This window comes from Triticum aestivum, chromosome 2A (assembly GCF_018294505.1).
Source record: "Triticum aestivum cultivar Chinese Spring chromosome 2A, IWGSC CS RefSeq v2.1, whole genome shotgun sequence".
Classification (NCBI taxonomy): Eukaryota; Viridiplantae; Streptophyta; class Magnoliopsida; order Poales; family Poaceae; genus Triticum; species Triticum aestivum.
The window spans coordinates 731,923,626-731,935,677 of NC_057797.1; the positions used below are offsets into that span (position 1 = coordinate 731,923,626).

General features: G+C 41.9%; 1 protein-coding gene across 1 annotated transcript; it reads right to left on the reverse strand.

Moving 5' to 3' along the window:
* Nucleotides 1-351: 351 nt before the first annotated feature.
* On the reverse strand, nucleotides 352-2,726 carry LOC123186280 (E3 ubiquitin-protein ligase RNF14-like). Its single transcript, XM_044598065.1, has 5 exons — nucleotides 2,198-2,726; nucleotides 1,596-1,972; nucleotides 1,087-1,292; nucleotides 812-965; nucleotides 352-687 (listed from the first exon to the last, which is right to left on the reverse strand). The coding sequence occupies exons 1-5, from the start codon at nucleotides 2,505-2,507 to the stop codon at nucleotides 550-552; spliced, it is 1,185 nt and encodes a 394-aa protein (XP_044454000.1). The 5' UTR covers nucleotides 2,508-2,726; the 3' UTR covers nucleotides 352-549.
* Nucleotides 2,727-12,052: the final 9,326 nt, after the last annotated feature.

Sequence of the window (12,052 nt, forward strand, 5' to 3'; positions counted from 1 at the left end):
GCATGAGGAGGACGAAAAAGCTGGTGATCAAACAAGGGGATGAAACAACATGATATATTAGGTTTTAATATATCTGTACGGTTATGTTTTCCTTTGATTTGGGGCCATTTGAAGTTCCTTTTGGAATTTATTTGAGGTTCCTTTGTTAAGAAATCAGTGCTTTTGTTAGTTTTGACATCTTGACACTTTCTTCTACTACAAAAGGTGTTTAAAAAATAGCATTGATATGTTGGCAATACGAAAGAAATCAACATTCAACTGGCTTAAAATTTTGAATCATCGGTTCGCATATCAGCTAATTTAGAAATGAAAATAGAATATACTAAAAATGTTGGGGCTTAATAATTGAATTGACCAAACAGTATCATTATTGGTTGGTTCCTCTGATTTATATCACCAAGAAAGAGTACCATGTCTTATACTAGCAGTACTTTGGTTTCTTCTACCTGGTTGCCTGGCTGGTCTTTAATTTACAACACCGACAACATGTACGTTTCAAACCAAAATTACAAGTGTTTAATTTGCAAACTATGAAAAACTACGACGGTACTAGAGAGTTATCCCCACGCATTCCGGCGAGCCCCAGTGCCCCCTTGCCCCATGTTGCCTTGTAAACTCGACCCGCTTCTCGCACAGCGTACAATACCTGGCTTGACAGGCCCAGCAGAAAACATATTCATCATCATCCTGGACACATACATAAGGTCGTTAGATAGATTCATAGGAGAAGCAGGCTAGTGCTCAGTAAATTGGTCATCATCCCTTGCAGATTCAAGCCATGCTGCAGATTGAATAAGACAGGTCTCCTTACCTTGAAAATTTTCTGACGGCATTTCGGGCATTCGATGGTACTGCCTAACGGATGCATTCGAGCCACGCGTTCTGCGGTTTCTAGCTCTTTCAGTCGCTTCTCCAAATCATTTGTGTTATAGTCCTTTTTTTGCGGCGCAAAGAGCCCACATTTACTGCAAAGCATACATGCATGCATTAAGAATAAGATAGGCCCGAGATCTTGGATGCCTACAACCCCCCTCTTTTCAAAGACAAAAGGCCTCTTGATTGCTTAGGATAGGATCGATAGCCTACCTGAAATGGTTATAATTGCTAGCAGTCATGGCCTCGCCACAACGGAAGCAGAATGACTTGCCACAGTTCACACAATACATCATGTTACACCCTTCACTTCTGCTAATGGCCATTCGGCAGTTTGGACATGCTCTAGCATCGTTGTATAAACTTCTGATCATCAGCATCTCCTGCACCATCTCCCTCACAGTTAACTTGCCTGATGCCTGCAAACATTAAATTGAAGACTGAATTATTATGTTTCTAGAAAGTGCAAAAGATTTGCGCTTCACCAAACAGACAATATGTAACTCAATGTATGTAGGTGCATCCAAAGCTTATGGCACATCAAATGTATATTTTATCTTTGAAGGATTTACTAACAAAACCACAATGTGTTTTCCTGCTGGTAACAGGTTATTAGTACTAGCTAGGATGATGTGTATCGAATCAAGTTGCTTAGTATAGCAAAATATGCAAGTTTTAAGACCAATGCAAATGCAGAAGAGATTTTAGTTTCATTTCTATACCTTGAGCTTTTGTTCTGGTGTTAAACACTGTCTCCCTAGATGGCGTGGATCCTTGCAAGCTGAGCAGAAGGTAAAGAAACAACTTTGACATTGCGCGTTCTTATCCTCGTCTGCCAAGCAAGCCATCGAACACCTTGGACAGTAGACCACGTCTGACATTGAGCCCAATGCTTTGTCAAGAAGAAGCCTATCCCAACGTTCAAACTCTTCTTCCCTGAGAAGATTCTTTAGCAGATACGGCGGAATAGAAATGTTGCACTTGGTGCCGGGGCACACCAATTGGAACACAGTACCTTCCTTCACATGTATCCTGCACAAGGTCTCCATGCACGTGACACAAAACAAGTGCTGGCATGGCAGCTGGATGAAGTTTGAACCTAATTGTTTCAGAGCTCAAATTAGTTCACCGGGGAACAAACTTCTATTCGCAAAATTCAGTTACCTAAGAACTTAAGAAGCTTTGTTGGAAAGGAAAAACAGGCCCACCGGTTCTTATTTTTTATCATGAACCAAAGAACACAAACAGTTCACTAAATATCAAGGAATAATCTGTTGGTATGAATGCACAATATATAGAAAAATTGAAAAGGGTAAAGGCTGACCATTGCTCTCTGTAAGGCATATCAGGCACATATGAAGATCATCAAGAAAAGCTTTACGACGCTTCTTACTACTGTAGCTGAGCATCGAAGGGATTACATAATTCAATGGGAGACCTCTTGAGATAGCACGATTATCTGATTTGTGTGCTGGGCTGTCTGGACCTAATATTATTTTGCCATCAATCCAGAGGTGTGACAGCGACGAATTGCGGATCCACTCAACCCACTGATATACCACCTCCTGCCCCGGGAGTTGTGCCCAGATGGCGTCGAGCATCTCACATATCTGAGAAACTTGGGACCCATCCATCCATTTGGCAGTGATTGTAAAATATGGGGGGTCTTTGCTAGGATAACACTGAGGAAGTAAGCATGTCAATACCAAAGGAGGCAAGTAGTCAAGGTTGCAAGTGCAAGAGAATTCCTCTGGTTCATCACCATCTTCTTCTCTACCATCATGAGGGCATCCTCCATCGGCAGAAGAAAACTTAGCGCATAGTTGAGAGCCGTGATGCAAGTCGTAGCGTATGTACACCTAGAATTAAAATAAAGAAAACCATCAAAATCAAATTTCAACATCCAAGAACAGATGAAACAAGAAAACACTGAAACTGATGGCGAAAACACAAAACCTGGAAAAACCGGAGCCCTCCTTTGCTTTCCAATTCAACCAGGTCATCCCCATATATTGCTTCCAATGCCAACAGCTGCAGTGGATAATGAGACCAAGTCAGCAAACAGATGATTCATCCTGCAATACTACAATGTCAATGTTCACCTAAAAAAAATACAATGTCAATGCTGTAAATAATTAAGCTTCTCCAAAAACCGACTAAAATTGCAACCTTCGTACGTGCAAAGGCCACAGCCTACGAGCACGTACGGAAGCTCCGTTGCAACAGGGCACAGACCAAGATTGATCACAAGATTGTTAAAAGAAATTCAGTTTGATCAGATATTAGTAGCGTACTGGACCTCGTCCTGCTGTCACTCCTGGTTGACTCTTATCCCCTCTTCATCCTCCTCCACGGCGGGAAGGTGGATTCTCTCCGTAGCAGCCGCGTCCTCCAATATGGATTCCGCCTCGGCCGCCGCCACCCACGGGAGTCCAGGTTGAGCACGTTCCCATCACTCCCATCAGCGCGCGACGAGGGCAAGGAGGAGGAGGACGCTTTGGTGGAGAAGCCTGAGTCGGGGATGCGGCGGGATACGATTGCCCGCGACGACGAGGAGGCACCGGCCGACGATGCTGCCATGGCGGGAGCTCGGAGTTGCCGGGGAGTCGGTCGGAGTGGGTAGTATACCTCAAGAATCAAGATCTTTTTTTTAAACACCTCAAGAATCAAGATCGAACCCCGAGTCTATCAGATCGGCCTACGTTCACCGCGTACTGCAGTACAACTCTTTATTTTTGCATGGTTTCCAAGTGATGGAAAAAATTCAATATGGCACCAGGATCAGGACAATATGGCGCGAACTAACCTGTGGTTGGATGGTTAAAGAGATTGTGGTATCCCAGTCCACTAGGTTCAAGTCGTGATACTCGCATTTATTTCTGGATTTATTTCAGTATTTCCGGCGACGCGCATTCAGTGGGAGGAGACGTTCCCGTCAATGACGAGGTGCCGACTCAGTCTTTCGGAGATGCTCATAGAGGTAGGGTGTGCGTGTGTGCATGTGTGTCTTTATAAGGATGAGTGTATGCGCATGTATATGAGCGCTTGCGTCTGTACTATGTTAAAAAAAACTCAATATGGCACAACCGCATTGTTTCCAAGTCTATCAACCTACTAGCCATTTGATCTGATCAGGTAGAGTTGAATTGGTGTTCAAAAAAGGTAGAATTGAATTACCCATCTTCATCTTTTTTACTAATAGCAAATATGCCCGTGTGTTGCAACGGGAGATTATGCAGGTGTGATAGATATAAAAAAAATTAATCAAATGTCAGGATGAGATAAGAACTTTTAAAATGTCATTTCACAAACTATGTCTAAGTGATGTCATGATGAAATAAGAGACTTCTAAAAAGTTATTTCAAAAACAAAAAATGCGATGGTCTGATCACGATTTAATTTTCTAAGGCGCCACAACGAAATATTTTTTGCCTGAGCAAACTGCATTGATGGACCCTACTTGAGCTAGACTGATGAATGATATGTCCCGTCTTGACTTAGCATAGCGGTGTTTACCATAACCAGTACCGTGGTACCAGAATAAACATAGTTGTGTATGAAGGTAAAATAGACATTTAGTTATTTTTATATAGCTAGGGGGGGGCTCAGCCTTGTACGAAACACATAAACTTTTTTTAACCCGGTGCGAGGGACTAAATAAAATCATAAAACGACCTTTACAGATCCCCTAATAAAACTTCTACGCAAGCGATGGTTCGTTTTGTTCATTACATACCTATTTAAATTTTTGGGAACATTTTCTAAAATTTCATGTACATTTTTTCTATTTCCTGGATAAATTTTTAATACTATATTATTTTTTAAAAATCATGAACATTTTTATTCACAAACATCTATTTGAGATTGTGAATATTTTTATAATATGCGAACAATTTCTTGAAATCATGAACATTTTATGATTTTTCAATTATTTTTTAAATTCACAAACATTTTATGATTTCTCAATATATTTTTAAAGCTCGCAACTTTTTAAAATTTGGTTCTTTTGAAAATCCCGAATTAACTTAAAGAAGGAAAAACAAAAAATATGAAAAAATGAAAAGCAAAAAATAAAATATAAAACAAGGGGCTCCACCACCCGCACATGGGCCGGCCCATTAGCGCGTGCGGGAGGAGGAGGCACGCTTCCTACTGAGAAAAAAAGGGGGGAAGGGGGTAGGAACCAAGGATCAAACCCTGGTCTCCCGTGTGGTAACGCATTAGCCATTGGGCTGCCTGTGTGCTTGTGTTTCATGAGTGTATCAATGTATAAAACCCAAACCCAGCAGCGAATAAAATCGAATCCTTTTACTTATGGATGGCATAGTGGATAATTTATGGCAACTTCGGGGGCAATTTTCATGATGGATGACCAGAAGCAATAACCCATTTGTTATTAGGAAAAGATACATCTAAGTGATCTGGTGGGAGATAATTAGTATTGTGCTGTTGTATCAACAAGAAACAAGAAAAAACAAAATAAATATATATTTTGCGGGTGAATCAAAATAAATATAAATAACAGAAACAAGTGTATGATGATTCACCGGAATAGAATCGAAGGCCATGACAAGCTCATGAGTGACTTCTATTTGTTGGGTTGCACCTTCTCTGTCTATGTGTTCCGCTGACACTTCCGCATGATTGAACTGTTGTTCTGTCGAATTATCGACGGCATGGATCCAATGAGTTGTTCTTCCCGCAACGGAGAAATGCCACCGATTTGTTGGCTTTCCCCTCTTTCCATAAGAGGGTTGCGACACATCAGATGATTGCATATGGTACTCTTGCAGATGCATTGGATGAGTATCTTTGAATGACTGAAGACACAGGTATAAAGTTCATGAAAGTGTTAGCTGAAATTGTGGTGAGAGTTTGCAACCGTGGAGTGTTCATTACATGTTGTCTGATCCTACACATCGAAGATGGGAAGGATATGTCAAGTCCCATTGACTATCAAAATATTGGCACAATTGTCATGTCTCGTAGATACACAAACCGCATTCAAGCATTTCATGAGGTGTACCGGAAGATTGAAGACCGGAGCTCCTATCATCAGCAGAAGGAAGATCTCATTAAGCACCACAGGCGGCTAACTAGGAGATAATGTGTTGATTTCTTAGAACTCATTTATTTTTACTTAAACGATTTTTTCTTGGGTTATTTGTTGCATCTGGAGTGTTTGTTAATTTGGATCATTTTGTTGTATTCACATTAGTGGTTTGTAATAATATTTGTTGAATTATTTGATCTAAATTGATGTAATTGGGTAATAATAATAATATGAAGTCCGCATTATGGCGACTCTGTATTTGTATTAGCCTCCTCAACCTCCAAAACATCATGAAGCACACTTTATATACATTATGAAGATTGTGAATACGCGACTTTGCTAGAGTTGCTCTAAGTTAGCACCCTAGTCGACACCTTCTTGCCTCACTCGTCAAATAGGCACGGGGCCAACACTGTCATTGCAGGCAGTATAGCTCCCTAGGTAGTTAAAAACTCAAACTGAATGGTCACTTTCCCAAACAGCCATGCAGTATCGTCACATGCATGGAAGTCATTATCTCTTCCTCCCTAGAAGATGTAAACGCAAAGAAAGAGTGTCATCATCGAGGTAGAATCGACAGTGATCTTTTTTGGTGATTTTGTTTACATGAGAATGCTAGTTTATAGGGCATCTCCCATGGGTAACCCTATATCATCCCTATAGTTTTGAATCGGATTGTCCGAACCGAAAGCACCATCCAGTGGATTTCCTCATTTTGGTATGGACAATCTTGAATGTCAGATATCACCTAGTATGATCCCAAATGAATGGGAGGAGTAGGGGAGTCTGGACTGTCCACCACGTCGGCCACATATACTGACCTTATCCAATATCCTACTAGTATTGGGGAACGTAGTAATTTTAAAAAAATTCCTACGCACACACAAGATCATGGTGATGCATAACAACGAGAGGGGAGAGTGTTGTCCACGTATCCTCGTAGACCGAAAGTGGAAGCGTTAGTACAACGCGGTTGATGTAGTCGTACGTCTTCATGATCCGACCGATCAAGTACCGAACGCACGGCACCTCCGAGTTCTGCACACATTCAACTCGATGACGTCCCTCGAACTCCGATCCAGCTGAGTGTTGAGGGAGAGTTTCGTCAGCACGACGGCGTGGTGACGATGATGATGTTCTACCGACGCAGGGCTTCGCCTAAGCACCGCTACGATATGATCGAGGTAAATTATGGTGGAGGGGGGCACCGCACACGGCTAAGAGATCAAAAGATCAATTGTTCTGTCTTTGGGGTGCCCCCTGCCCCCGTATATAAAGGAGTGGAGGAGGGGGAGGGCCGACCCTCACTATGGCGCGCCCTAGGGGAGTCCTACTCCCACCAGAAGTAGGATTCCCCCTTTCCTAGTAGAACTAGGAGCCCTTCCAAGTAGTAGGAGTAGGAGGGAATGAAAGGGAAGGGAAAAGGAGAAGGACGAAATCACTAATTAAGGAGTACTCGTTGCAAAGAACACTCCACTTTCCCAGGTCGAGACAAGTGGCGCACATCCAGCGCGCCACTTGTCGCAACCTGAGAGTTTTCCCTTTTTTCGTAGATCCGTTTATTCAAAATGTTTTATCTCTTAAACCGTGCGTCCAAATCTCGAACCATTTGCGCCATTGGATTCCTCGCGTCGAGATCTTCAAAACTAGATCCCATGTTGATAGGTTTTGACGAACTTTTTTTTCACAAAAAAAATGGACGAAAAAAACCGGGTGAAGAAACCGAACCGGGAGCACGGTTTTTTTCCCTTTCCAAAAGAGGCACGCCCGTGCCTCTCGCAAAATCACAACCGTGCCTCTCGTGGAAGCAAAACCGTGACTCTCGTGTAAGGAAAAAAACAGAAAATGTGTTTTTTTCGTTTCCGAGAGGCACGGCCGTGACTCTCGCGAAAGCACAACCGTGCCTCTCTCGAAAGCAAAACCGTGACTCTCGCGAAAGAAAAAAAACAGAAAATGCGTATTTTTTTCCCTTTCCGAGAGGCACGGCCGTGACTTTCGCGTAAGCACAACCGTGCCTCTCGCGGAAGCAAAACCGTGACTCTCACGAACAAAAAAAAAATAGAAAATGCGTTTTGTTTTCCCCTTTCCGAGAGGCACGACCATGACTCTCGCGAAAGCACAACCGTGCCTCTCGCGAAAGAAAAAAACAGAAAACGCATTTTTTCGTTTCCGAGAGGCACTACCGTGACTCTCGCTAAAGCACAACCGTGCCTCTCGCGGAAGAAAAACCGTGACTTTCACAAAAGAAAAAAAAGAAAAAGCATTTTTTCGCAAAAAAAATTGAATTTTTTTTATCGAAAAGCTAAGAAAGACCGGGGAAAACCAAAACGTTGGAAAAACCGTTTAAAAAGCCGAAAACGCGTGCGGAAAAATAAAAAAACAAAATCCGAAGGGAGCATCCAGAGCGCAACACGTGGCGAATGGCTGAGAGTGCGCCAAGTGGCGTTGATCGTTGTGAGGCTCCCGAAGGAGCGCTCGTTAACTAGTTGCTCCCGGAGAAGGAAGGAAGGGGGCGCCCCCCCCTCCCTAGTCCAATTCGGACTAGCCCATGGGGAGGGGTGCGGCCACCCTTTGAGGCCTTTCTCTCCTTTCCCGTATGGCCCATTAAGGCCCAATACGAATTCCCGTAACTCTCCGGTACTCCCGAAAATACCCGAATCACTCGGAACCTTTCCGATGTCTGAATATAGTCGTTCAATATATGGATCTTTATGTCTCGACCATTTCGAGACTCCTCGTCATGTCCCTGATCTCATCCGGGACTCCAAACTCCTTTGGTACATCAAAACACATAAACTCATAATATAATCATCATCGAACTTTAAGCGTGCGGACCCTACGGGTTCGAGAACTATGTAGACATGACCGAGACACGTCTCCGGTCAATAACCAATAGCGGAACCTAGATGCTCATATTGGCTCCTACATATTCTACGAAGATCTTTATCGGTCAAACCGCATAACAACATACGTTGTTCCCTTTGTCATCGGTATGTTACTTGCCCGAGATTCGATCGTCGGTATCTCAATACCTAGTTCAATCTCGTTACCGGCAAGTCTCTTTACTTGTTCCGTAACACATCATCCCTTAACTAACTCATTAGTTGTAATGTTTGCAAGGCTTATAGTGATGTGCATTACCGAGTGGGCCCAGAGATACCTCTCCGACAATCGGAGTGACAAATCCTAATCTCGAAATACGCCAACCCAACAAGTACCTTCGGAGACACCTGTAGAGCACCTTTATAATCACCCAGTTACGTTGACGTTTGGTGGCACACAAAGTGTTCCTCCGGTAAACGGGAGTTGCATAATCTCATAGTCATAGTCATAGGTACATGTATAAGTCATGAAGAAAGCAATGGCAACAAACTAAACGATCAAGTGCTATGCTAACGGAATGGGTCAAGTCAATCACATCATTCTCTAATGATGTGACGCCGTTAATCAAATGACAACTCATGTCTATGGCTAGGAAACTTAACCATCTTTGATTCAACGAGCTAGTCAAGTAGAGGCATACTGGTGACATACTGTTTGTCTATGTATTCACACATGTATTATGTTTTCGGTTAATACAATTCTAGCATGAATAATAAACATTTATCATGATATAAGGAAATAAATAATAACTTTATTATTGCCTCTAGGGCATATTTCCTTCTGTCTCCCACTTGCACTAGAGTCAATAATCTAGTTCACATCGCCATGTGATTTAACATCATAGTTCACATTACCATGTGATTAACACCCATAGTTCACATTGTCATGTGACCAACACCCAAAGGGTTTACTAGAGTCAATAATCTAGTTCACATCGCTATGTGATTAATACCCAAAGAGTACTAAGGTGTGATCATGTTTTGCTTGTGAGGGAAGTTTAGTCAATGGGTCTGCCACATTCAGATCCGTATGTATTTTGCAAATTTCTATGTCAACAATGCTCTGCACGGAGCTACTCTAGCTAATTGCTCCCACTTTCAATATGTATCCAGATTGAGACTTTGAGTCATCTGGATCAGTGTCAAAACTTGCATCGACGTAACCCTTTACGACGAACCTTTTGTCACCTCCATAATCGAGAAACATATCCTTATTCCACTAAGGATAATTTTGACCAATGTCCAGTGATCCACTCCTAGATCACTATTGTACTCCCTTGCCAAACTCAGGGCAGGGTATACAATAGGTCTGGTACACAGCATGGCATACTTTATAGAACCTATGGCTGAGGCATAGTGAAAGACTTTCATTCTCTCTCTATCTTCTGCCGTGGTCGGGTTTTGAGTCTTACTCAACTTCACACCTTGTAACACAGGCAAGAACTCCTTCTTTGACTGTTCCATTTTGAACTACTTTAAAATCTTGTCAAGGTATGTACTCATTGAAAAACTTATCAAGCGTCTTGATCTATCTCTATAGATCTTGATGCTCAATATGTAAGCAGCTTCACCAAGGTCTTTCTTTGAAAAACTCCTTTCAAACATTCCTTTATGCTTTGCAGAATAATGCTACATTATCTCCGATTCACATATACATATCAGAAATGTTGTAGTGCTCCCACTCACTTTCTTGTAAATACAGGCTTCACCGCAAGTCTGTATAAAACTATATGCTTTGATCAACTTATCAAAGCGTATATTCCAACTCCGAGATGCTTGCACCAGTCCATAGATGGATCGCTGGAGCTTGCATATTTTGTTAGTACTTTTAGGATTGACAAAACCTTCTGGTTGCATCATATACAACTCTTCTTTAATAAATCCATTAAGGAATGCGGTTTTGTTTATCCATTTGCCAGATTTCATAAAATGCGGCAATTGCTAACATGATTCGGACAGACTTAAGCATAGATACGAGTGAGAAACTCCCATCGTAGTCAACACCTTGAACTTGTCGAAAACCTTTTTGCGACAATTCTAGCTTTGTAGATAGTAATACTACTATTAGTGTCCGTCTTCCTTTTGAAGATTCATTTAATCTCAATGGCTCGCCGATCAATGGGCAAGTCAATCAAAGTCCATACTCTGTTCTTATACATGGATCTCATCTCAGATTTCATGGCCTCAAGCCATTTCGCAGAATCTAGGCTCATCATCGCTTCCTCATAGTTCGTAGGTTCGTCATGGTCAAGTAATATGACCTCCAGAACAGGATTACCGTACCACCTGGTGCGGATCTCACTCTGGTTTACCTACGAGGTTCGGTAGTAATTTGATCTGAAGTTACATGATCATCATCATTAGCTTCTCACTAATTGGTGTAGTAGTCACAGGAACAGATTTCTGTGATGAACTACTTTCCAATAAGGGAGCAGGTACAGTTACCTCATCAAGTTCTACTTTCCTCCCACTCACTTCTTTCGAGACAAACTCCTCTAGAAAGGTTCCATTCTCAGCAATGAATATCTTGCCTTCGGATCTGGGATAGAAGGTGTACCCAACATTTTCTTTTGGGTATCCTATGAAGACGCACTTCTCCGATTTGGGTTTGAGCTTATCAGGTTGAAACTTTTTCACATAAGCATTGCAACCTCAAACTTTAAGAAACGACAGCTTAGGTTTCTTGCCAAACCATAGTTCATATGGTGTCGTCTCAACGGATTTAGATGGTGTCCTATTTAATGTGAATGTAGCTGTCTCTAATGTATAACCCCAAAACGATAGTGGTAAATCGGTAAGAGACATCATAGATCACACCATATCTAATAAAGTACGGTTACGACGTTCGAACACACCATTACACTGTGGTGTTCCAGGTGGCGTGAGTAGTGAAACTATTTCACATTGTTTTAACTGAGGCCCAAACTCGTAACTCAAATATTTTACTTCTGCGATCATATCGTAGAAACTTTTATTTTTGTTACGATGATTCTCCACTTCACTCTAAAATTCTTTAAACTTTTCAAATGTTTCAGACTTGTGTTTCATCAAGTAGATATACTCATATCTACTCAAATCATCTGTGAAGATCAAAAAATAATGATACCTGCCGCGAGCCTCAATATTCATCGGACCATATACATCAGTATGTATGATTTCCAACAAATCTGTTGCTCGCTCCATTGTTCTGGAGAACGGATTCTTAGTCATCTTGCCCATGAGGCATGGTTCGCAAGCATCAACT

Coding starts and splice junctions, on each gene's coding strand:
- LOC123186280 (XM_044598065.1), bottom strand. CDS start 2,507: ATGGATGGGTCCCAAGTTTCTCAGATATGTGAGATGCTCGACGCCATC. Junction 966..1,086: donor AGCAATTATAACCATTTCAG/GTAGGCTATCGA, acceptor TATGCTTTGCAG/TAAATGTGGGCTCTTTGCGC. Junction 688..811: donor GCCGTCAGAAAATTTTCAAG/GTAAGGAGACCT, acceptor GTATGTGTCCAG/GATGATGATGAATATGTTTT.